Source organism: Lygodium microphyllum, chromosome 19, assembly GCF_053477565.2.
Source record: "Lygodium microphyllum isolate KBCC chromosome 19, Lygodium_microphyllum_v1.1.10, whole genome shotgun sequence".
Lineage (NCBI taxonomy): Eukaryota > Viridiplantae > Streptophyta > Polypodiopsida > Schizaeales > Lygodiaceae > Lygodium > Lygodium microphyllum.
The window spans coordinates 79,345,902-79,372,307 of NC_141153.1; the positions used below are offsets into that span (position 1 = coordinate 79,345,902).

The following is a 26,406-nucleotide window of genomic DNA, read 5'->3' on the forward strand; positions in this document are numbered from 1 at the left end:
ACCCGACGCCGCACGAGGATCCGGGGGTTTCGAACCCCACAGCCACACCGATAGGAGATCCGGAGGATTCTTGATCTACATCGACAGCAGACTGAGATCCGACGACACTCGACACATTGGATCTCAGATCTCCAGTTTGCTCTTTCTCCACCGCCGATGTACCACATCCTGCAGGGATCACCTGCTATTAGCGACTTCGACGACTGCTACTACATCCCAGGATAGTATATCTCCCTGCATCTGTTACATATACACATCGCACCACTTTATCACAGCCGACAGTTGTTCCCCTATCACAGCCGACATTTGTTCCCCTTTTGTAGCCATTATCTGGAGTACCAGAGCTACATACGCACATACACATATACGACACTTATCACACTCACAGCACCGTATTTTCAGTTTCCAGTTTTTAGCTTTTCATTCAGCACTTTTATTTTGGATAGCTGGACCTCATCAGTTGTATCACAGTTTGTCTCATAGGCCAGTTTTGGTCTTTAGAAGACGTTAATATAACTTTCTTTCTTTCTTTCTCACATAGATAAAAAGTTTTGATAGTATGTAACCTAGGTTTAGTTAAATAGACAATTTTCACAATGTGCACACTCTTCCAATACATATAGGAAGACTATACCCCTCACAAATATAAATATATAAACTAAGGGAAAGGTGTTGCTACAAGAATACAACTTTTAATAAGCATGTTCATGTTTCCTGTCCAAAGAAAAGTTTTCCCATTGTTATTGATCTATCTACTATCTTGTTTACATAATTGTATAATTAATCCTACTTGCTTTCACCAAAGAGCATTTCCCTTAATGTGTGAGCTACCTCCTTAAAGGTTTGACTAAACAAAATTCTATAATTTTAATCCATATGAATCATCGCATAGTTTCATTCCCAAACCCATAGTTGATTTGGCATATATAATCTCTTCAATACTTATTCTGTGAAGTTTAATGTAGAATTTTTTATTTATTGGAGTGAGACATTTTTAAATGTTTTGAATTGATTTATTCAAATATGTGTGGCTAGGAAAAACTTCATGTGTTCTTACCATGACATATAATCCTAATTGGGCAAAAATTACAAATACTTTGTTGCTAGGTAATCTACATATGAACATCTAGATTTGACTGCTTAAGCTTTCCGTGGGAACATCTAGATTTGACTACTTGAGCTTTCCATGAGAAACACAAGGACATGATATACTTGATAATCAAGAAATAACTATTAGGCAAGATTAATTTCAAAAGAGAAGCTTACCTCATTCACACACACTCTTTACACATTTTAAGCTCTTGAACTAATAGGTGCTAAGCTTCATAATAGAAAGTTCTTACATGAGAGATAATCAATGCAAAAAAAGGGATATAAAAAACTATAGTCTACTAGATGCAACATATACAGTCCATGTGGATTGTTTAATGGGAAAAGTTCTTACATGAGAGATAATCAATGTAGAAAAAGGGATATTAAAAATTTTCTTTGCATTCAACTACAATTGATTGTACTAGTTATCCTCTTCTATACAAAGGGCAAGACAATGGAAGAAACACAATGTTTAGGGAAACATCTTATATAATTAATGGATTGCACCCAATACTTCTTCATAAAGTTTAAAGTACAATGTTCATATATATGTGGAAATATGGTCTACGATTTCAATACTTAAATATATCCATAAGCACATTTATAAGGGAGGGGGAGGGGGGGCGTTAGAACAAGAGAGAAAATTTTAAGATATTGAAGCTATGCTCAATGATAGACAAAATATATCTTTTATGGCAGTAAAATGAATGATATTGATATTGGCTCAAATAAACCATTTTTCTTGGATGACCTAGGAGATTTAGGAAAAATGTTTCAAAGCTTTATAGTCAGGATTGTATTGTCGTAACCACAATATCCTTTTGGCATTGATGCATTACTTTTGCCACACGATCATACAATCCACTCAAAATTCAAAATACTATTATAAGCAAGATAACTATTTTACAAGCAATATACTTGTTAAAAGTAACCTTATAGTATTGTTAAAAGACACTAGCCTTATTTTATGGGATGAAGCTCCAATCATGTATCGTATACTTCTAAAATAGTTGTTGATAGAATTCTAAAAGATATAATGCATTGTGGCAAAGCATTTAACGATAAGGTTATTTATTTGGAGGAGATTCTATGCAAATATTACCTATTGTATTATAAAGTGGCTATGAGGACATTGTTAGTGCAACTCTTTGTTATTCTAAGTTTTGAGAGTATATCATTCTTTTGAAACTTAAGAGAGTATGAGGGTGACAATGGATGGGAACCACTTTATTACATGGTTGCAAGACATTCAAGATGAAAGAAGGTTGCTATCCAAAAATCTCAAGAGTGAATCTTATCATGTAAAAACCTAACTTTGCTCATTGATAACTCTATATTACATTCCCAAAAGTAAAGTTGCCACAAAAATTGGAAGTTTTGATTGATGAGAAAGAGAAATTGGTAAATGCCGCCATCAACAAATAAGTTTTACAAAAGGTATTATAACCTCCAATTAATTCTTCAACAAGAATTTCTTTGAATGGTCAAAGTGTCATGAGCTTTCTTTTTTTTGTTTATTTATTTTTAATTTACTCTTAAATTTTTTATTATTAATCATATTTAAAAACAATAATGCTTATTAAAAGTTTTTTTTGTTTTTGTATCTTTTTTTATTAGATGACCAACTCTATCTTTTATTATTACCATATTTCAACCTATCAAATGAAGTTGCAAGATATGTTATGTCCAATAGCTATGAATGACACATTCAAGTACTATAGTAGTTGATCATTTTACTAATATGGATACGTATTTATAAATAAATATTATGTATGTCTTGTACCTCTCTTACTTGGTGGTGACCCATATGGTGTTCAATGCACACGAGGGTCAACACCAAGTGTAGCAGGGCCCCTTCGGCCTAAGGAGGGACCTCCTTTGCTTGGGGTTGACCCTTGTGGGTATCATCGCACACGATACCCACTTTAGTCAGCCCAAGTATAATCCAAATGAACAAGCCTTTTGGTATTTCCTTACTATATATTACCATTTACTCGTGAGTACGAAGTATCGTACTCACCTATCAAACAATATTAAGTTATTGAAGTAAATTGGAGCTTTAAGATTTATCCCATTTAATTACTTTGCATTAATTTTATCCGTAGTTTGCATGTTCTACCATTGCTAAGGCCCAATATATTGATTCTTATTTACTTAGTTAATATAAACAACATAAAGATAAGCAATGTACTTTTTATTATATATGAGAAATGATATTAAGAATATTCTTTCTAAAATTTTAGGTGAAATAGATACTGTAAATGCAAGTAATATTGTGAGGTTATGTGTTGTAACACACTTTGACTAAGAGCATAGAACATCACCCCTACACATTGTGCAAGCTACACCAATTTTGAATAATTTTGTTAGGAAGAGAAAGCTATCTTTTAAATAAATAAGATGAGAGAAATTTCTTTGTAGCGAGAAAAAACATTTATTTTGAGCCATATAGTTCTAAAAAAACTATATGCTTGTTTCTACATTGGTCTCTCTCTTTTTGGTTGAGATACATCATTTTGTATTCTTATATGTACGCTAATTGTTTATGCTCTTATATAGATGTATGAATAACTTCATAGTGGTTGATAGTATCCTTCGGTCTCTTTATAAATTCATCCTATAATCATATTGGAAAAGCATCTAGATTTCTCGATACTCTTATAAAGCATGCTTATACATGTGTTAAGAGATATTCTTTATATATTACATAATTCTCTAATATTCATATGATGAAAATTCATGTGCAAAGTGAAAGCTTATTAATTAAAGTAGGTACCAAAAGCACAACATTATACATAGCATTTATTTTAACATATTTTATGTTTGGCCTCGAAATACTAAGTTACAAATGTGTAGTTCTCCAAAAATTGCAAATTCCAATGTGTAGAATATATTTTATTGTGAGGGTTACAATAACAAAATATAATGCATAAACGTAAACTTCTTAAGACTAACGACATTCTTGACATGCATGGTGTGGCTGGCTTAGGTGTGAAACACATTGTCTTTGCGACATTGCACTTTGTGATACTGCTGATCAGGATGAGAGAGAGAGAGAGCACCTTACCTTGCTCTGCCTGATTGACGGTAATTGAATATACCACTACATTCATCCGTCCGTCATCCTCGACGGTCCATGCAAATTCTTATCTACTCCTCTGGCTCTCCTTCTTCTTCTTCTTCTTCTTCCTCCTCCTCTTCGTGTCCCTGCTCTGCACCTCCATCAGCTGGTGATGAGGACCTTGCCATTTCCCTCGCAAATTTTGATTGAAGGTCATCTAACTCAAGCGCGCGCTTCTTCTCTTCATCAATAGCCACCCTCAGATCGATTTCTGCTACCATTTGTTCCAACTCCGCGTCTGCAAAGTCCTGTGAACACACCCAAAGGATAGGTCACCCACCACCGATTGACTGACTTCCCGCTGGTGGGAAGGCATCTGAACAAAACAGAACACAGTCGGGAGCCTTTGATCATCTGAACAAGGATACCTTTGCAGCTTTCTCGTGCTCCCTTTTGTAATTGTTGTGCCTCATGGTCTCGATTGCCATCTTTTTGGCAGCAAGCAGCCATTGCTGGCCAAGCTGCACGGTGGTCATGTCGACAAAATATGTGACGCACGGGTCATTTCTTAATCAAAATTTATGCACAGACAAGGGAATAATAATAAAAATGATGGAGTTTCGGGAGATGAGCATACATATCCTATGGGTGCTTCTTTAGACAGTAATTCTTCTGTGATACCCTGACAAACAACCATTCCATTCTCAGTTTTCCTGCCGGTTTGTTCCACTTCAAAGTACATAATGTTTGAATTGCATGGATTAACTAGAGAAGATTCACCAGCCACTATTTCAATACTGGAATAGAGCTCTGAGATGTCTGACAGATAATACAGTTATGTAAAGCTTACTTCAAGCTGAACATCAGCTTAACATACAGAATGACCTGACACAAAACTTACTTCCAGATAAATATCACACATGTCCCATACTTTCAGGTCGACGTCAGAAACTGGACTGTAGTTCTTCAATGCCTGATATCACGAGAAGTGAATCAAAAGGACTGATGAGAGGGCCTTCCTCTAATTATGAGGAAAACGATGTTATCGGTGATCAGGTTCAAGTATTCACTTACACTGACGATATCATCATCTAGGATCTGCCTAGATCTTGTCCATTCATTAACCGTTGCGTCATCATGTCCAAGTACATGGAGAAGAGCCTGGAGTTCGAAAATATACGTCATTCACCGGGAAAGAAACATGAGTTTGCGCTTTCTTTGTCTGAAACATTTTGCTGGTAACATTACCACGTGAAGAAGACAAACAGGCAAACCGTCAAAAGTATTTGACTCCGGTCACACGGTTGGCTGGGAAGAATTTCTCATTCTACTTGGCAATTTTCTGCTGTGGCCACTTTGTTTCTTTGTCATATTCTAACAGTTCTTAATTCTTTAACTTTGTTAATTGCTGCCCTGGGCCTTACATACCTGCTCAATATGAAGTCTCACATTGACCATCATACTGGCACTCGTGGAAAGTAGATTGATCTGACTCTGTGATCAAATGGCAAGCACAAGACTTTGTATGATAGTTTTTCCCATAAATGCCTGTTGAGAATTATCACTCAAGTATCATACCTTTCCCCCCAACATATACCGTTGTGAATCAATCTTTGGTGAAGCTCATTGAGTGGTGCTCAGACCCCTACCTACCTACTTGTAGAGATGGGATTTGGTGATCGGAAATGAGAGGTAAGAATCACCATGTAAGTTATGATCTTAAATAATAATCCAGTAACTTTGTTGAATTGCTATCAAGTAGAGGAGGGACTGTGGAACTTATTTATATGTAACAGAGATCGACTTTAGTAGACCAAACTTGATACAAACATATACTAGATGCCCTCCAGACTATGCAGCCCTAGCTGGTGAATAGGCTCTTTTAAGAGCAATTTCAGACCATCTGTTGTAACCTGTTAGAGAGAGAGGGCTTTTACGCTCATTCCACGGGCCCGGAACCCAAACAAAGACATGGTTATCTGACTGAATTGCCACACCTGATGTACGGGTGCCATTTTAGAGGATGGGACCCCCAAAACCAGAAGGTTGAGAGAACACTAGTATGATGCTATACTAAGACGCTGCAAAGAAACTCATCTGTTAATAATACAGCCAGAGTTTGCACACAGCAATGACTATGGCAGTACTAGATGCCCTCTTCTAGGCGGCTGCATACCTATAGTCCTAGATAGATTACTTCCGCACAGTTACCCTCGATTAGAGGAAGATATTCAGCAAAATCTGGACTCTAGAGTGTGGTTTGCAAAATTATCTGCGTTGTTCTTCAGGAATGACCTCCAGATGAAACATCTCTCCACATCTCCATTACAACACATGTCAGCAGCTCAGATTTCCAAGCCAGAACATAAGCCTACTTCCAAAGGAGAACGTAAGCCTACTCAAGCTATACACACGGCACACAACACACCTGAAGGGTTTCTTTGAGGCACCATCAAAGATACAGCCATACAAAGATCACTTCATCAGATTTGTACAGGTGGACTTCATTTTTGCAGTAAGTGTCTCATGTCGATAAGGAGGATAGCCATTAGAGATGGACTCATCTTGAGACCTAGAGTGAAGAGGATGTGTAACCAATACTAACTGGAGGGACCACCCTCTAAACCATATTCCACAACCCACTGCAACACAGAAAATTATAGCCTTGCAGTTTGTTACTTGCAGCAGTTAGTTTTTTTCATGGCACCACTATAATCACTTTGTTTGGTTTCATAAGCCAACTTCTCTACCTTGGACAATTGTAATCACTTAATGTTTATCAGTCACCATTGTAATCACTTTGTTTGGTTTCATTAGATGAACTTCCCTACCTCAGGCCTGTCCTCCCTCCCTCCCTACTTCACACCACTCAGGCCTGTCCTCCTTCCCTCCCACACCACCATCTCAAACATACACCACCACCCAACCATCATTTGCTTTTCTAGGAACTTGGCTTTTACTTCCTCCTTTTCCCCTCCCCTTTCTCCCCTCCCCTCCCCCCCCCCCCCCCCAAAAAAAAAACAAAAAATCAAAAAAGCCCCCAAACACCAACCTGCCTCTTTATGCATGCATGCATGTGCATGTGCCTGTTTTTGTGTATGCACGTCAGGTACATGAATCCTGGAAGCCCTCCATCGACTGGATTGATATGAATGTTCCTAGCCTTCCACTTTCTGGAAAGAATCCTAACAAGAGGTGCGTTGTCAAGAGGTACTCATCCATACAGGCCATCAGAATTTACAACTGTAGCTTTATCTCAAGAATACAGAGTTCAAAACACCAGAATCTTCTATAAATTCTATTTTAAAATCTCAAGATAGATAAAATGGAACCACCCACTTCTTGATTAAAAAACGTGTGCCCTTGCCTTCAGTATTCGATGAATGATTGTAGGAGGGAACAAATACTGCTTAATCCGAAGCAACTCTTCATCCTGCACATGACAATTACTGTGATAACTCATTATCATTGAACAAGACCAATCAAGTATCTCAAACATAGCAAATCAAGCATCCACCTTGTACTTGGTCAGTGTGTCCAGTATCGTCACTAAATGTGTGCGCAAGTGTTGCAAATTGCTGCCTGTCTTTTTCAATCGTTTCTCCAGCTTGACAACTTTGACTCCTTGTTTTGTTAATTTTGTTTGACATTTCTGAAAATTCTTTTCTAACTTTGCAACCCTATTCTGCTGCTGCTTCAGAGCTATTTCTGCCAGATGGATCTGCTTTTGATCACCATCTTCATCACCTGACTGAGTTTCCTGCTCACTTTCTTCCATGTCATCATGCTCAGCTTCATCATCTGCTTCTTCCAATTCTTCTTCTTCTTCAACCTTTTCTTCTCCTGGTTCTGGTGCTGTTTCCACTTCTTCATTCTCAGAGTCACTCTCATCTTTTTCACCAGCATCATGCATGGCACTCGCATCATTATCATCTTTGTTCGTCTCATCTTCAGCCTCTGTGTTTGCTTCATCTTTTTCATTAGAGATCGTTCCTTCCTGTCGCAAGCTATTCTGATTCTCATTACTATTCACATTTGCCTTATCCCTGTCAACCGCCTGGGAGCTCTTTGCCTTCTCAGCAGCTCTTTCCCGTTTCAATTCCGCTTCATAAGAAGCCTTTATTTCCTGAATATGTTCTTGGAGATCTTTCATAATTTCTTTGGTTTTGTAGCTAACTGAAATAGTGGAAGTTACTGTGGTCAAAACTTCACTGGCCGCCTGTGCAACAGATACAATCAATTCCTGTTCTTTTACAGAAAAGGGCCTGCCTGTACCAAAATGCTCTTTTTTAAGACTGTCAACACATAGAAGGGCAACAACCTGCAAAAAGACAGAAAAGAGGTCAATGTGTGTATGCATGAAGCGCGCCCTGAATATTAAATTCCATTATAGAAGCAGAAGTGCCAGGACTCAGATTTTCTTAGTGTATACTGTTGACATTGTATTGACCAAAGACTCAGCAGAGGTGTTGAAGCAGAATGTAGATCTCTATCAATTTGTTGGCCAACACAATGTCTATATCCCTCAAGATATTTATTGACTTACGCATACCAAGCTTGTTTGATGGACAGCACTTCTCTTAACCAAAGCTTTCCATAAGAATATGATGAGTTATTAAGGTTGCAATGTGTAGCCCATTGCATAGATGGCAGGGACTGTGGTATACTGCACATAGACTCGTAAAATCCACTCTAAAATTCAAATGCATGATCACACAAGCAGGGTGAAAGAGAGAGCGTTGAGAGAGACTCTGAAAGGAGCTGACACCCCGCATGCACTGAATCAAAAGTCTGGCAATTGGAAGACCGAGACTCACTGACCTAGCGATCAACTGCAATAAATACAAAACATGTTGATCCTGATAAATATAAAGTCTAACTGCTAACTAGGATACAAAATAAATCTGGGAAAAAAAAGGCTGGGAAAATTAGAAAATGGGGAAAACTCTGTCACATCTAAGGGGCACTACACTCTTAACGCACTGAGAACACAGTGCTTGACTGCCATTGCAGTACTCCTGGAGAAATGCTGCTAGAGCTACTGGATGATTGGAGGCTACTAGTTCGAATTGTGACAAAGGCAAGTCGACTGCAAAGAAAATGATACTGTTGGATTTGCTGCTTCCAAGTCCAAATTAAAACGATTGAAAACATAACAAAAAGGAAGTGGCTTGAAATATATCTAAATGTTATACAACTCAATTTTTCTGTTAAACCACAAGCATCACTGGATGGCAAGAGGATTTATTACCTGAACAGGAGATGTATTCAGATGAATGGGAACAGCAAAGTACGCTCCCATTCTTGGTAAATTTTGAAAAAAGTGAATGCCTGCATAAGTGAAAATGAGCAATGTGAATTTTAAGGATCTAGGCATTCCTAATCAGAAAGAATATATCAATTGATATAAGAGTTCTAAGGTATGAATTGGTTGAAAGACAGTGAAAGACAGTCAGCGACATGCAAAGACAGCAGAATTTCAACATGATAATGGCCATTCGCATAGCATAACTTGTTCAAAAGGAATAGTTGTGATAAATGCAATGCATATGCTTCAACTATCTTATCAAGCACGGGTGATAACTGAAATACCATATCCTCAACTATCTTACCTGCAAGCAGTTCAAAATAAGAGAGTTTTAAATGATCTGCATTCCAATCCTTGTCACATCAAGTTCATACGCTGAAAGCTTGCATTAAATCTTCGAATTTCTGGTGTTAATAACATCAAAAGATCGATTGACTGGAGAAGTACAAAACCAGTGAAGTTTTACCTTCTTGGTATAAAACATTGCTGATATGTAACCTTGGAAGCCCTTGTAACAGTACAGAAAATGTGATCGGTACCTGAAATATTTAAAAATGTCTCGCTGATACTCATTATACTATGACTTCAAATTACAATGTGCAAATTGAGACTGGCATGCTGCAAATGCATATGGATGACACGTTGAGCTTACAAGCTTTCTGTTTAGTTGCTTGTTGACTAGAAAATTATTTTCTTGTGTCGCTGATGCATAAAGCAATATTTTCTTCTTATAATTAGGTGGCTTTGGAGGTTTTCCTCTCTTCTTTTGATTATCTCCTTGGGAATTGTCTGTGTCAGTCCCCTCTGCTTGTTCATCTCCATCAGCCTGACCTACTTTGGTTTCATCATCAGCATTTTGTTCTGCCCCCCCATCCTGTTCCTGGTCCTCTTCCTCTTCCTCTTCCTCTTGCTCTTCTTCTGGCTCCTCATCTTGAGTTCCTTCTTCCTGTTCACTGGACTTCTTTGGTGGCTCCCACAATTTGTCAAGCACAAGAGCAATATATGCAGAGCTACATGCTGTTTTCATAGATAACCAAATAATTAACATTAATGTTTTATGGGCCTCCCACACCCACCAAAGAGAAATAAAAGATAAAAGATACTTCAAGGTGGACTTGAAATTAAACCAAACAATAATTTCTTGTGAAGTAGCCATAGTTGTCAAGTACGAAAGTTGATACCGTACAATACAATAAAATGCAGTACTAAGTGGTACCTTATAATTTTACAAGGTACGGTACAATATTAGTACGAAAAAAAACCTGATTATTTTGGACTACAAATGATAGAACAGATGTTTAAAGACAAAATAGCAATGCCATTAGAGTATATAAGATGAATGCATGAGGGTAACAAGCCAAAACCTGTATGGCATATGCCGCAAATGCAACATGCACTACAACTTACAAGTAGATAGATGGGAGTGGATACACCATACACTATACATCAATGATCATACAAAAGGGGCAGTATTTCCATACTAAAAAGGGGCAAGTGTGTGGAAAAAAAGGGTTAGTTTTTTCACACTAAATCGTACGAATACATACGGTACAGAACCATACAGACCAGTCCATATCACGTACGGATGCAACTATGGAATGTGCAAGTATCCTTGAACTGTTTTGAGTTTCATCAACCTTCAAATTCTTTTTATGTGTACAGTGCAAAACGTCATATAGTTAGATACATGAATAGTCTATTTGAAATATAAAAAAGCATTTCCCCTCTTTAGAGCAGATGTTTGCCACACAGTTCAATCATGTCAAGTATTTGAAATTTTTTCAGGGCCTTCTGATGCTTCTCAACACCTAGCACACTAGTTTTATAAGCTGTAATTCTTGCAATGGTATAACAAGCTTATTTAGTACAAATGTTCAGCATTCTGTTTAAAGGATTTTCAAATCAAATCTTAGACATCAACAGAGCAAGATTTCATTCCTGATCACATACGAGAACATGCAATAAAGCCCCATCAAATTGTCAGACTTCTACATATCAACCAAGCAAGATCTCATCCCTGACCTGAAACAAGATCTTGCAATAAAGCCCATGTCAGATGGGAGAGGATCGAGGTGCAGCTGAAGTGCAGTAGACAGTGTGAGAGTGAGAGACAGAGTTGAGCACGATACCCAATGCAATAGTACTGAATAGAGTGTTAGCTGAAAGTACAAATGATAACCCTTATACCTTAGGGTTATAAGGGGCTGTTCACACCCGAACACAGTAAGTGCCCGTAAGTGTGCACCACAAGCACATACAAAATAGTACACATAATCTGGGGGAAAAAACCTCTCCTACCGAGAGTAAAAAGTGCCCCAGTGTCCTAGTGATCACCCGCACACTCCCATATGAGCGTAGGCGTAAGTAAGGCGTGTGAGATACCCAACAAACCCCCCTGGAGTGAAGAGTGATCAAGTGTACAAGGATCATCCGCCACCAAAGGGCGTCAAATTCAAAGCATCGCGAAATGCTTCAAATTTGTCTCGTGGAAGAGCTTTGGTGAAGATGTCTGCCACATTGCTGGTGGTAGGACAGTAGACGAGGCTGATATCACCTGCATGTAGCCTCTCTCTGACAAAGTGGTAGTGAATCTCTATGTGTTTCGTGCGAGCATGAAACACAGGGTTCCGTGCCACTGCAATGGCACTCTGACTGTCAGTATATAAAGGAGTAGGCTCCGTAACAGATACATCCAAATCAGCAAGTAAGCGTCTAAGCCATACGCACTCAACTGCAGTAGTGAAGGCTGCCTTGTACTCAGCTTCACATGACGACGTGGCAACAGTGGATTGTTTCTTGCTAAGCCAAGAAATGCATGACGAGCCAAGAAAGAAACAATTGCCACTAGTGGAGTGACGAGTATCAAAATCACCAGCCCAATCAGAGTCACTGTAAGCATGTAACTGCAGTGGTCCCCCCTTGGCATAAAGCAATCCAAGAGCTCTAGTACCCTGCAAGTAACGAAACACACGCTTCACAGCTTGCCAATGCGACATACGAGGCTGATGCATGTACCTGCTCAAAACTGAAACGGCAAACTGTATGTCTGGCCGAGTGTGGCATAGATAGATGAGACATCCCACTACTGGAGCATAAGTATGGATATCAAACAAATCACTGTCATCATGTAATGACAGTTTGAGCCCAGGTTCCATGGGTGTACAAACTGGCTTGCAATCCTGTAAGCCAAACTTCTCAAGAAGTTGCCCAATGTACCTTGACTGACATAATCCAATGCCTCTAGCATCATGTACAAACTGGATGCCCAAGTAATAGTGCAAAATACCCAAGTCAGACATGTCAAAAGTTTGCTGTAAATTATTTTTGAATGCTGAAATCTGATCAGCATGTGTTCCAGTGAGCAAAAGGTCATCTACATATAGACACAAAATCAGCATGGATCCCCCTTCTTTATGTACATAAAGGGTAGACTCAGATGGGCTGTTTACAAACCCCTGACTAAGCAAGAAAGCATCTATCTTTGCGTACCAAGCTCGTGGAGCTTGTTTCAAACCATATAGAGCTTTTTTCAGCTTGCATACTAAATTTTCTGAGCCTTCAACTGCAAAACCAATGGGCTGCTGTACATACACTTCTTCCTGAAGTTCCCCATGTAAGAATGCAGTCTTTATATCCAGCTGATGCACTTTCCAACCAAAATGTGCAGCCAAGGCAATCATAGACCGAATGGTCGTCATACGGGAGGTAGGAGCAAAGGTCTCCTCATAGTCAATGCCCTTTTTCTGTGCGTAGCCTTTAGCTACCAGCCGTGCCTTGTACTTATCTATGGATCCATCTGCATTCCTTTTCAATTTGTAGACCCATTTCGTACCAATGGCACGCTTGCCAACTGGCAAAGACACCAAATCCCAAGTATGATTCTTATGAATAGAATCCAATTCAGCTTGCATGGCTGCCATCCAATGCACACTATGTCGTGCATCCTCAAAACATTCAGGCTCCTCATTATCATGAGTACATGCTGCCATAACAAACTCCATGGAATGTGCTGAATCATGCAGTCGAGTTTGCCTTCGAGTACGACCAGCCAAGGGTGTTTCCAAATGACTATCTCTCATAGTCTGCGTGTACTATCTAGGCACCTGTCTTGCTTCCTGACTGTGTACAAGTTCCTGCTGAATTTCAGTTTCAGCAATGTGCTGATTTACTGCATGTTCCATAGGAGCAGCTGGCTGAACATTAGGTTCATTTGCTGAAGTACCAGCTGAATCACCAAATGTGATGGGCAGCAGCCCTTCAAAGACATCACGGGCAGCCTGATATGTATCAAAACCAGCCAAGGATAATTCTGATTTTTCATCAAATACAACATCCCTGCTGACAAAAACCTTCTTGGTCACGGGATCATAGAGTCTGTAGCCTTTGCTTTCGCTGCTATATCCCATAAAGATGCATTTTACAGCCTTGTTGTCCAACTTCTTTCGAAGTACCTGTGGAATATGGGCATATGCAAGACACCCAAAAGTACGGAAGTGGCCAACAGAAGGTTTGCGGCTGTGCCAAGCCTCAAAAGGTGTGACGGTTTTCAAGGCCTTGGTAGGGCATCTGTTCAAAATGTGGCAAGCGCACATGACGGCTTCCATCCAAAAACTATGAGGCAAACTCTTTGCCTTCAGCATACATCTGGCCATCTCCATGAGTGACCGATTTTTCCTCTCTGCTACCCCATTCTGCTGTGGAGTATATGCAGTAGTGTACTGATGGATAATGCCCTTCTGCTGCAAATAAGAATTCAGCATAGAGGACATGTATTCCCCCCCTCGGTCCGAACGGAGAGTCTTAATCTTGCAACCAGACTGAGTTTCCACAAGTGCACTGAAAGCCAAAAATGCATCATACACTTCTGACTTCTTTTTCAAGCAGTAGACCCAGCAAAAACGTGTAAAGTCATCAATAAATGTTACAAAATAGTAACAACCACCCAATGACTGTGTCTGCATGGGCCCACAAACATCCGAATGCACAAGCTGCAGTCTGGCTGTTGTTCTAAAAGCAACATCACGGGGAAAAGAGAAACGATGCATTTTCCCCAAAATGCAACCCTCGCATAAATACTCAGGAGGTCTCTCCAAGAGAGGTAATCCATCCAACATCTGAGTACGCTGTAATAGCATCAAGCTGCCATAGTTTACATGCCCCAAACGAGCATGCCATAACTCTGCCTCTAACATAGCAGGAGTAAGAGTGGATGTCAAATATGCAGACTGATCTACCGAAAGAGCATCCAACTCATATAACCCATGACACAGAGAACCTGTCAAGACCAATGTCATGTGTTCCTTGTCACGGACCATGCAACGGTCATCATCAAAGGTGACCTGCAAACCACAACGTGCCATAGAAGAAATGGAAAGCAGATTCTTCTTAATGCCAGGCACATACAAAGCATCCTGTAGGCGGAGAATAGAGCCATCAATGGCTGTAAGCTGAATCTCCCCAATACCACGAACAGGGTATGATGCATTATTAGCACACTGAACAGACTTCCCAACGGGAGGTGCACCAAGAGAAGCAAACAAATCTCTACGAGATGTGATATGCCGTGAAGCACCACTGTCAAAGAACCAAGTGTCAGCATCTTCTGTAGAGCTAAATGCTCTATCAGCCCAAGAGACATCATAACTGCAAGTGTAAAAACAATAGTCCCTGGCTGCAACAAAGGACGCGGACTCGCTAGCAGTGGAAGGAGCTGCAGAAACAGACATCCCTGACTCCTTCTTCTTCTCTTTGGCGATGCGCTTCCTGCACTCAGTGATATAGTGGCCAGGCTTCTTGCAGTAATGGCATTTTCCTTTCTTGGCTTGCGTGCCCCCCTGTTTCTGACTTGTCTGTGAAGTGTTACTACTACCAGAACTCTGCGAAGCATTTTTCCCTTGGCTGTTTTTACCCTTCTGCCTTGACATAAAAGCCTGCTCAGAGGCTATACCATCCACACCACTGTTCCGTCTAGTTTGCTCCTCCTCTAGAAGCAAACTGACAAGCTGAATGAAAGTGATGGGCTCTTTCGAAATCCTCATAGTGAGGTTCAAGGCAGTATGAAAAGCCAAGTAAGAGGGAGGCAGTGAATTCAATGTCGTAGAAATCAGCTGCGAATCTGAGTAGTACTCATCCACATTCATGAGTTGCTCCCGCAAGTCCTGAATTTTGTTGAGATGATCCTGCATAGAATCACCCTCATTCATCTTTAGAGTCTCTAGCTCTTTCTTCAAGAAAGAGATGCGAGTCTCATTCTTTCCTGCAAACATCTGCTCCAATGTCAACCAAGCTTCTTGTGAAGAAGCTGCTGAACGAATATGAGGAATGATAGAACGCTGAACTGCCAATGCAATCAGCGACATAGCCTGTGCATCCCGTGTATCCCAAGCTTTCTGAGCTGCAGTTCTTGGGGGAAGTGGCTGAGTGGGCTGAGGTGGAGGGAGCTGAGGTTGCCCTCTTGCACGTCCTCCTGGAGGAGGAGTAGCGGGAGCCACAACTCCCGGTCGTGCTTCCTCTCCACTGACATAATCCCACAAATTTTTGGCCACTAATACATTCTTCATCATGAAAGACCAAAGGGAATAATTGTTCCCATCCAATCGGTCTTCCTTGGACACATAGGTGAATGCATCTCCTCCCTGATTTGCCATTATTTCCCAAAAGGCAATAGAGCAATGTCAATGCAGTACGGGCTGGAAATCTGCAAATTTCCAGAAATTGCAGCAAACACAAGTCTGCAATTAATGTGCAAAGGGTACTCTGTCAAAAAAAAACTGTCACTGATGCACGCTTCCCAAGGTGCAATTAGTGCTCAGCAGCACTAAAACATCAAAAGCCCCAAAATTTTCTGCCCAAAATTTCTGTCACAAATGTCTGTTACAAAAGCCCCAAAATGTGCATTCAATGTGTCACAGACTGACACAGCACGTTTCCCAATGCTGAAAACTGAACCTGCTGTTCAGCACGTTTCCCAATGCTGAACCTGAACCTGTTGCACGAACTCCTGTGTAAAAGAAAAGTGCAGAATGTTACCTCTGCGTGTTGACGACGGGCACGATTCCCGAGGTAATGACTGCTGGGTACAGTCGGACTGACGCACAGGTACAGGGTACAGGATGGCGCGTCAGGACACAGGCGGCACGTCAGGACACAGGCGGCACGTCAGGGCACTGGTGGCGTGTCAGGAGACAGGTGGCGGGACAGGGTACCAGTGGCGGGACAGGGCGTCAGATGGCGGGACAGGGCGTCAGCTGGCAAGGACGTGACAGGGCGGCGTCAGGAGGCGGCGTCAGGTGGCGCGTTAGGTGGCGACGGCGTCTGCAAGTACAGGAGGCGCGTCAGGTGGAGCTTCTCGCAGACAGGGCGGCGTTGGTCACGAACTGGCACACGCAGGAGCAGGGCTCGTGACAGACAAGGCGGCTTCAGCTCCAGGTCCAGGCGGCGCAGGCAGCTGGTGGCGCTGTCTGACGAGCTGGCGCTAGGGCACAGAGGCGCCAATCTGGCGGGGCTCCTGGCGGCGCTGCTACAGGAAGGAGATGGGCTGACTGACGAGTCTGCACAGGGCAGACAGATGCAGGCCCAAACCTGAGCTGACTAGCGACGGCGGCTGAGTCCTCGGGAGCTGTGCAGAATCCTCGGGAGTTGTGCAGAGCTGCTGACCAGCTCTGATACCAAATGTCAGATGGGAGAGGATCGAGGTGCAGCTGAAGTGCAGTAGACAGTGTGAGAGTGAGAGACAGAGTTGAGCACGATACCCAATGCAATAGTACTGAATAGAGTGTTAGCTGAAAGTACAAATGATAACCCTTATACCTTAGGGTTATAAGGGGCTGTTCACACCCGAACACAGTAAGTGCCCGTAAGTGTGCACCACAAGCACATACAAAATAGTACACATAATCTGGGGGAAAAAACCTCTCCTACCGAGAGTAAAAAGTGCCCCAGTGTCCTAGTGATCACCCGCACACTCCCATATGAGCGTAGGCGTAAGTAAGGCGTGTGAGATACCCAACAGCCCATGCAATAGAAACAGTGTGTTGTCAAACTACCACTAAAATGCCATACCTTGATAACTCTCTCCATCTCTATATGAGCTGCTGCATGACGTGTGACATCAAGGGTTTTGAGATTTAGCTCCAACATGGCCCTCCACTCATTAAACTGCAAAATGCCTCACAGAAGCATGAAACAGCCAGAAAAAGTAATCTAATTTTCTGAAAAGGATGTCATAGATTTTGTCCAGATGAACCAAGGGATAGTTATCTCTCTCCTAAGTATGACCTGAGCTGAAACCATCTGAACTTTTCAAATTGACATAGAGGCACAAGAAGTTGTGAAGCTAGAGTAAAGATACACATTGGTCAAATCATGTATGTATCAGAGTTCCAAGGAACATGTCTAACAGAGCTCCTGAGGCAGGACCAAAGAGCTTGCGTTGCATAATATAGTCAATTTCGAAAGGCATTACTCAGTTCATTTACCACCTTTCAAGCATTAAGGTTCTGTGAGTATAAGTATCAGATGCATATTAGTCGGGACAATTTTGGATTGTTAAGAAGATGCAATTGGCACTGAAGATTACCAGTAAACTCAGAAACCACTTGTAAACAGGTATTGAACAATAGATAAGGGTCATTTTGAATCAAACGCAATTCATTAAGAGCTTCTAACTCCTTTTGTAAAGCTTCTTTCTCCTGAAGTTCACGTTGTCTTTCCTCTTCCTCCTTTTTTGATTGTTCCTGTAATAAAGACTCTTTTTCTTTCCAAAAATTACTTTCTATCTTTGTATTCTCTACATATTTCAGAAGCCATAAACTAAGATATTGTATGGGGTCAACTGGTGCTGCTCTAATTGTCTCTGCACAGCCTTTTGCAAGAGTTTGTCCAACTGTGTTTCTCAAGTATTCTGCATCCATTTGAACTAAAACACGAATCAAAATAAGCATATTAGGATGACCTCAATTTCCACAACCAGTAGTTTCAAAAACCTGGCACATAAAGCTTGCACAATTAAACAACAAATTTTGCTGATTAAAATTTTTGGCAGATAAAACTTGTTTGTGTGCATTGCTTGGTTAGCACAAGATCCAATTTTCCAATCCTTCATATGTGCTTATGCCATGTGGCAACAATAATATTGTTAGATCACAGTAAGTTCTGTTGGGTCAATGCTCAACTGCATGCATGTGCATGTGCACACACACACACATACAATCACAATGAACAGTGAACAGCAAGAGAGGAGAGATTGTTGGAAGGTCACACCCACTTATGTGAGAATGATAGAATAAAAGTACAACCCCTAAGGTACTATAGTACCACACCCAAAGTGGGTGTTCACACAGGGAAAAAACTCCTCTTCAACTATAAGGTAAAAAGTGTGTGTGGATAAGGGAGTGTTCACACCAAACAACAGAGGGACATGATAAGTGTAACAAGGCCCCCTACAGTGAATGGCGTGAATGTATACGGGAATGACAGATCAATCCCTAAATGGTAGTAAGTCTAAATCCTTGTCAAAGGCTTCAAACTTCTCTCAAGAGAGTCTTAAATACATTTGCCAAATTGTCCTATACATGGACATAAACCAAGTCAATCTCCCATTCATGGAGAGCCTCTCTAACATAATGATAATGCACCTCAATGTGCTTATGCTTAAGCATTGATGGGGAAATTTTTGGCAGCCCATCCATCAAATTCTTCTGAGAAGTCCAATGAATGGAGTCAAAGTTCACATGTAACAGGCATGCCAAAGTAGCCCAAGCTCATGGAAAGACTGAGGAGCAAGGGTAGTGAGCTTGTAGAGTCCAACTTCTTGTGTGCTTGTCCAAAGCACAGTACTTATAGAAGCATCCTAATCAGTGACAGCACCTTGGGTGAAGACCACCCATGTACCTAGTTATGTCATGCCATGACCAACTAAGAGATTAAAACCCAAATCTAGAACATAAAGTACATTGGCAGCAGAATCTTGACAATTTGGTAGAAGGGGAATGGTCCCCACTCTGCAGATGAGTATTAAACAATTGTCATAATGGTGATGGAACTCCCTCTTGCACAAAGGTCCCGAAGCCAACCTTGTCAATAAGTCATATATGAAGAAGCTCCACTGTCCATCACAAGCCATGGTTTCTCCTTAGTGAAAGAAGTGCAATGCCTTTGACCCTAAACAAATGATGCTTGGCTTCAAATAGAGGTATTATGCCAACACTTCTCCTCATGATGAGTGCCTTTCCACAATGTGGATACTTTGGCTTTTTCTTCTTCTCATCCTTCTTGTCTTCCTACTTCTTGTCATTAGCCTTTTTGTTACCCTTCTTCTTCCCCCCTCTTGAACCTACAGTAAAAGTCTTGGTAGAGCCAGATCCACTAGCTCCAATCTCCTTGAGTCACTCTTCGTGCTCCAAAACAAGCAGAGGTAACTCCTCCCATAGAATAGTATCCCGTGTCCTAGCGGTAAGAAAACTGGTATAGACATCATACTTGGAAGATGGAACATGGGTGATAAAAACCATCACCATGGCCTCTGATGAAATTATCCCTACCAAGGGATGCAAGCTCATCCTACAATTCCTCCATCTTGTTGATATAATCCTTCATGGAAGAAGAATCGTCAATAAAAAGCATCTGGAGTTTCTTCCCTATGGTGATGCAATGGGCAAATATTTTCTACTAATAAAGAGAAGAGAGTTTCATCCAAACTTCCCCTACGGTTTGAAGTCCTTAGTAGAGTTAGATCCACTAGGCTCCAATCTCCTTGAGTCACTCTGTGCTCCAAAACAAGCAAAGGTAACTTCTCCCATAGAATAGTATCCTGTGTCCTGAAGGTAAGAAAACTGGTATAGAAGACATCATAACTGGGAGATGGAAGATGAGTGATAAGAATCATTGACATGTCCTCTGATGACATTGTCCCTACCAAGGGATATGCAAGTTCATCCCGCAACTCCTCCATCTTGTTGATGTGATCCGTCATGGAAGAAGAATCATCAATAGAAAGCATCCAAAGTTTCATCCCTATGGTGATGCAGTGGGCAAAGGCCTTCTACTAATAAATAGAAGAGAGGTTCATCCAAACTTCCCCTATGGTTTGAAGTCTACATACATACACTAGGAAAAAATCCTACAAACTCATGAAGAGAAAGGATCGAGCTTGAGAGTTGAGCCGATCCCATGGGGCTGCTTGGTCCATCATATAACCAATGTTGGGATCGTCAAAGGTGTTGAGAGTACACTCCACTTTGCATGACCAAAGGGAGTAGTTTGCACCATCAAGTTGATCTTCTTTGGGTAAAGAAGGAAGAATAAGCACTTGTATAGAAGGTGGAGACCAGAAGTATGGGCCTTGTATGAAACATGTAGCGAAGTAGGAGGGGGGAAGAAGGCTGCTCCAATCTTCTGGACCTATCAGAGTTATGTGGCTTTGATCTTCTATCTTCATGTCACCCATTTCAATGATCTGACAGGTGAGAATGCTTATCTTCACAAGAATAGATAGACTCCTCATCTAAGCCATTAAAAGCATTGAACTGGTGGTACTCCATAACTCTAATAGACCTGCAAACACACAAAAATCTGTTGTGTTCTAGTGTCAAGCTGCCCGAGTGAAGGGAAAATCAGCTGCACCCTGCAAAGAGAAATTGTAGATGTCCCACATACTTCATAGAAGGCCCAAACAAAGCAGAAAATCTATGTTCTTCGTGACAAATCTGCTCCAAATGGCAAGCTGAGTATAGTCTTCTCTTCTTAGAGCCACCAAGTCCTTTCTTTTGGTGATGATACCATGTGAGAGTACACAATTGAAGAAGAGCACGAACACAGAGAGAGAAGGGAACAGAAGGCTGCAATGAAAGAAGAGAATAGAAGAAGAAAATTTGCACTAAACTATGAATGGAAGCTGAATACAAGATGGATTGATCAGTCCCTACACAGAACTCAAGGCGTCAGTGAGGTGATTGGATCAGAAGTGGCAGCACCAGAGACACACGAGAGTAAAGTTGGTTGAAGACTATAGTTGAGGTGTGGAAGAAGCTCGTGTCTTTATATCATCAGAAGACATTTGCCCACCACATATCCCTTGAGAAGAAGCTTTGAATGCTCACTGTTGATGATTCTCCTTCCATGGAGGACCACATCAACAAATTGGAGGACATGAGAGATGAGCTTGCACCTCTCAGACAGACTATATCTTCCAAGGACATGGCCATGATTCTATTGACTCAGATGCCATCTTTGAAGTTCAATGTGGTGTATATCACTCTTCTAATTTCAAGGACCTGAGATACACTTCTTTGGGAGAACCTTGCCCCGCTAGCCTTAGAGCATGCCGAGCGGCTCTTAGAGACATCAACATCAGTGGATCCAGATCCACAAAAGCTTTTACAGCAAGTTTGGGGGGAGGGAAGAAGAAGGGGAAGTCCCAGGCTAAGAAACAAGAGGACAAGAAGGATGATTCCAAGGATTTCAAGAAGCCGCCTAAGTGGCCTCATTGTGGCAAGGGCACTCATCCCGAGGAGAATTGCTAGCAGAAGCATCCCCATTTGAAGCCCAAGGAGGGGTCCAAGGATTCAAAGGCCACATCCGCTACTACAGAGTCCATCTTTATATACTTATTGGAGGTGGAGGATACATCACTTGCTTCTTCTTCTGAGGAAAAGCCTTGGTTTATGGATAGTAGGGCCTCTTCCCATATGACTTACAACCAAGATTGGCTTCAAGTCATGAGATCCAAAGGGGGATCTGTCACCATTGGTGACAACTCTTCCATCCCTGTGCATGGAGTGGGGACCATTCCCCTCTTACTTAATCGGCATACTTCTTCAGGCAAAGTCCTATATGTACCACATTTGGGCTTTAACCTCTTGTCTGTTTATGGTCTTACATAGCTAGGTACTCGAGTCATCTTCACCTAGGCTGCAATCATAGTGAGATACATCTACAAGAGCTGCTCTTTGGATAAGTATACAGGAGGGTGGACTTTACAAACTCACAACCCTTGCTGCGTAGACCTGCCATGAGCTTGGACTGTTTGGGCATGCTCATTATGGGCATTTAAACCTTGATGCTATTCAATGGGCTTCTAGGAAGAAGATGGTGGAGAGACTTTTAGATTTCCCTCATGTTCACACTCTTTGCTCTAGTTGCTTGAGGGAAAAGCAGCATAGGTAGCCTCATCCACAGGTTGCTACTTAGAGGGCCTCGATACAGCTTGAGTTGGTACACATTGACCTTTGTGGACTTACGGGCACGGCCTTATGTTGATTGTTGAGGACTTTAGTCGTTATGTGTGGCCCTATCTCTTGGAGTATAAGAGCAAGGTGCACTCCCACTTCTACAAGTGGAAGGTATTTGCGAAAACACAAACCTCTTTTAAAGTTCGTGGTGTACGAGTAGACCACAATGGTGGCGAGTTTTGTTCTAACCTATTCTCTCAATTTTGGAAGGATCATGGGATTCGGGTGGAGTATTGCCACCCAAACATGGCATCCAAGAATGGTGTGGTGAAGCACACCAATCAGACCATGCTGAAAATGGCCCAAGCATAGGAGTCTTTCCCATTCCTTATGAGGTGAGGTTGTAGCTACCACAGTACATATTTGCAATAGGTCCTCTACTTCAACATTGCAGGATATGACTCAATACCAAGCTTTCTTTGGGAAGAAGCCTTCAGTCTTCCACTTTCACATCTTAGAGTGGGAGGCATATGTCCATGTGGACAGTAAGAAAAGAGGGAGCAAACTCGACCCTAAGTCGAAGAAGCTCATCTTTGTGGGCTACAACATGACCACGAAGGGCTATTGACTCTACAACCCAAAGATTCGAAAGATCAAGGTGAGTAGAATGTGATCTTCAATAAGGTTACAACCTCCAAAGATCCGATTGATGGTTCTTTTGATATAGGTGATTCTTCGTCATCGATGGATCCCCCCTACCATCAGCCCCTCCCCTTCCTTCCAAGTTACCCCTTGACACCCCTTCTTCGTTTGCGACTCCTCCCCCTCCTTCCTCTTCTCCCTCTCCCCTTCAACCTTTGATGGCTCCTTCATCTACTAACTCATCATTGAGTGTTTCTACCCTTCCTCGTCTCCTCAGGTTGCCTCTGGGGAGAATTGAGCTGTTCGAGGGGCAGCCTTCTTCATAAAATGAGGAGGGTATACCTTTCCTTAGAGAGGGGGAGTCCCTTCCACAGAAAGGTGCTTTATAGGTACAGGAGGCCTCACAATCTCCTTTGCAATAGGTTCAGCCTATCACTGTTCCTCGATTTTATCAGAGGCTCATACATGATTTAGGGATTACTCAGTTCCTTGAGATGCCTCTTGGTCCATGCAGATTAGCAGGCCCAACAGGATAGTTCACTCTGCGTGAATTATGCCCTTATGTCAAAGATTCTTCAAGACCATGAGCCTACTATAGTTGATAAGGCTCTTGCATAGGAGGTTTGGCATAGTGCTATGCAAGCTAAGTTCGATTCTATTGTGCGGAACTAGACTTGGAAGTTAGAAGGTGATTGGTGTTAAGTGGGTCTATGAGACTAAGTATCATGCAGATGGGACCTTAGACAAGCATAAAGCCCGGTTTGTTACCAAGGACTTCTCTCAACGGGCAGGTTTGGATTACTTTGAGACCTTTGCATCTATAGCTCGAATGTCCACTATTTGAGCTATCTTGGCTCTAGCCACTCATCACCATTGGCTGGTTTATTAGACGGATCAAATGGACGTGAAGTCGGCCTTTCTAAATGGTTTCTTGGAGGAGGAGATTTATATCTTACAACCTCCCACACTTGGATTTAGGCGCGTATGAATCATCATACCAAACGCTTGAAAACATCTAGTTTGAAAACATATGATATGGCATTTCATACTTGACGTTTTTTTCACATTTAAGAAAAATTGCCATGACTGCCCCAATTTGATGATTTCTTCCTCGCGCCTTGTTTGCAGCAGTTTTTGCCTGAGTTCTCTGCGTTTTTTCTGCGTGTGCAGCTTGTGTGGTCAACTCTCACCCTACACGTGTGCAACCAGCACTATTCAGACTTCAGTGATCAGTGTGTGCAGAAATTCAGTTTCACAAGTGTGTGCAGAAATTGAGCTTCACGAGAGGGCAGCATGTGCAAACTGCAATGTGCTCACTCGAGTACTCAGCCCCATCCTCTCTCTCTCTCATCTCAGTTTTCTAGGTCAGCATGGTTCGAAAGCAAGGAAAAGAGTGGTGATTTGTGACTGATTGCAGAAATTGAAGAATGGACAGCATATTATGCAATGCAAATATTGTTCCCGCACATGGAATGGTGGCCCCACTAATATTCATGGCCACATCTTGGGGCTGAAGGGATTTGGGGTTGACAAATGCTCTAGTCCGCCCCAAGATGTAGAAGGTGTAGTTCATAGATTGCATGTAACTACTCCCATGAGTTCATGCAAAGGTTTCTCGTTTGGGAGATGCATCAGGAAGTTCTAGTGCCAATGTGGCTATTTGTTCCTCTCAAGCTAAAGATGCCTAAAAAGCGCAAAGCTAATGCTAGGGAAGGCCCCTTATTTCAAAGTTGGGACATACAAGCGAGGAAAGAGGCATCAATTGCCCTTCATCGGTTCTTTTATGCAAAGGACATTCCTCATTGGAAGGTGAGGAGCCCTTACTTTCTTAACATGGTGAAGACAATCGGAAATGTTGGCCCAAGCTTCAAGGCCCCTTCATACCATCATTTGCACACTAAAGAATTGGATGATGAGGTCAAACGTGTGCAAAGAGATTTGCTTGATCTTAGAGAGAAAGGAAAAAGATATGACTGTAGCATTGTTTGTGATGGATGGTCTAATGCACATCATTGACCCATTATCAATGTAAGAGAGTCTTCAATGGATTGCGTTGCATGGTTGTTAGTGATGAGTATTGCAGAAAGAAAGAGAGCAGAAGTGCCAAGGCTTTGGAGGTTTCATCTATTGTCTTGGGTTCTTCATTTTGGACCAATGCCAAGATGATTGTGAAGCTATGTGCTCCAATTTTAAAGATTTTGCATCTTGCTGATAGAGAGGGTGCCACTATGGGATTGGTGTATGAGCTCACTGATCGCATGATAGAAAAGATTGAAAGTCTTGAGGTTTTTGATGCTTCCAAGCCACAACAACTCAAGGCACTTTATGTAGACCGATGGAACATGATGCACTCTCCATTGCATGCTACTGCTTTTGTGCTCCATCCTATTTGGAGAGCAAAGAATCCCGACAATGATAGAGAGGTGAGTAAGGGTTGGATGGATGTAGTTGAACGTGTTTCAAACTATGATGTAAGTGTTCAAGGGGAGTTGTTTGATGAACTAGATAAGTATAAGTCTAAGTCACGTGCATTTGCACGTCCTATTGCAAAGGATGAGAAGAGGATGCATCAAGGTGTAAAGTGGTGGGAAGCTTTTGGGGCAAAGACACCAAATTTACAGCACTTGACACCATGTGCTTCACCATGGTGAGAGAAATTGGGGGACTTTTTCTCTCATCCATATGAAGAAAAGGAACAAGCTTAAGCCAAAGAATACAGAGAATCTTACTTTTATACATATCAATTTGTGTCTAATTAGCAAGTTGAAAGAAAGAGGATTTGAGAAGATAGAAGTGACCTTGGAAATGCTAACAAGGAAAAGGATGATGAAAGGCTGCTTGCTTTGCAGGAAATGAGAGAGGAAGATGATGAGATTTCAGCTCCTCTGACAGTAGGTGCATCAAATGTTGATACCGCTAGTGTGTGCTGGAGATGAGAATGAGGATGCTGGAGATGAAAATGATTCATGAGTCAACTTGAGTAGCACATGCCATAGCAAGTCTACAATTCGGAGTCTTGACCCTTGTGTCATCAGTCTCAATGCTGGAGATGAAAATGATTCATGAGTCAACTTGAGTAGCTCATGCCATAGCAAGTCTACAATTCGGAGTCTTGACCCTTGTGTCATCAATCT

The 26,406-nt window shown here is 41.6% G+C and overlaps 2 protein-coding genes across 2 annotated transcripts; one reads left to right on the forward strand and one right to left on the reverse strand.

The window, feature by feature from the left end:
• Window positions 1-3,959: 3,959 nt before the first annotated feature.
• Window positions 3,960-18,373, reverse strand: LOC148020074 (uncharacterized). Its single transcript, XM_087700895.1, has 11 exons — window positions 18,040-18,373; window positions 10,114-10,478; window positions 9,928-10,000; window positions 9,405-9,484; window positions 7,671-8,474; window positions 7,521-7,586; window positions 5,228-5,314; window positions 5,055-5,126; window positions 4,791-4,835; window positions 4,582-4,674; window positions 3,960-4,461 (listed from the first exon to the last, which is right to left on the reverse strand). The coding sequence occupies exons 1-11, from the start codon at window positions 18,371-18,373 to the stop codon at window positions 4,243-4,245; spliced, it is 2,238 nt and encodes a 745-aa protein (XP_087557021.1). The 3' UTR covers window positions 3,960-4,242.
• A 6,956-nt stretch (window positions 18,374-25,329) lies between these two features.
• Window positions 25,330-25,923, forward strand: LOC148020075 (uncharacterized). Its single transcript, XM_087699647.1, has one exon. It carries the CDS (start codon window positions 25,330-25,332, stop codon window positions 25,921-25,923), a length of 594 nt encoding a protein of 197 aa, XP_087555773.1.
• Window positions 25,924-26,406: the final 483 nt, after the last annotated feature.

Bases quoted from the DNA above. Each gene is read 5' to 3' on its own strand.
- LOC148020075 (XM_087699647.1), top strand. From the start codon at position 25,330: ATGGTTGTTAGTGATGAGTATTGCAGAAAGAAAGAGAGCAGAAGTGCC.
- LOC148020074 (XM_087700895.1), bottom strand. From the start codon at position 18,373: ATGGATGCAGAATACTTGAGAAACACAGTTGGACAAACTCTTGCAAAA. The intron at 10,479-18,039 runs GTAATCTTCAGT...CTATGAAAACAG, and splicing joins AGTGGTTTCTGAGTTTACTG to CATGTAGCTCTGCATATATT. The intron at 10,001-10,113 runs GTAAGCTCAACG...TAAATATTTCAG, and splicing joins AGCAACTAAACAGAAAGCTT to GTACCGATCACATTTTCTGT.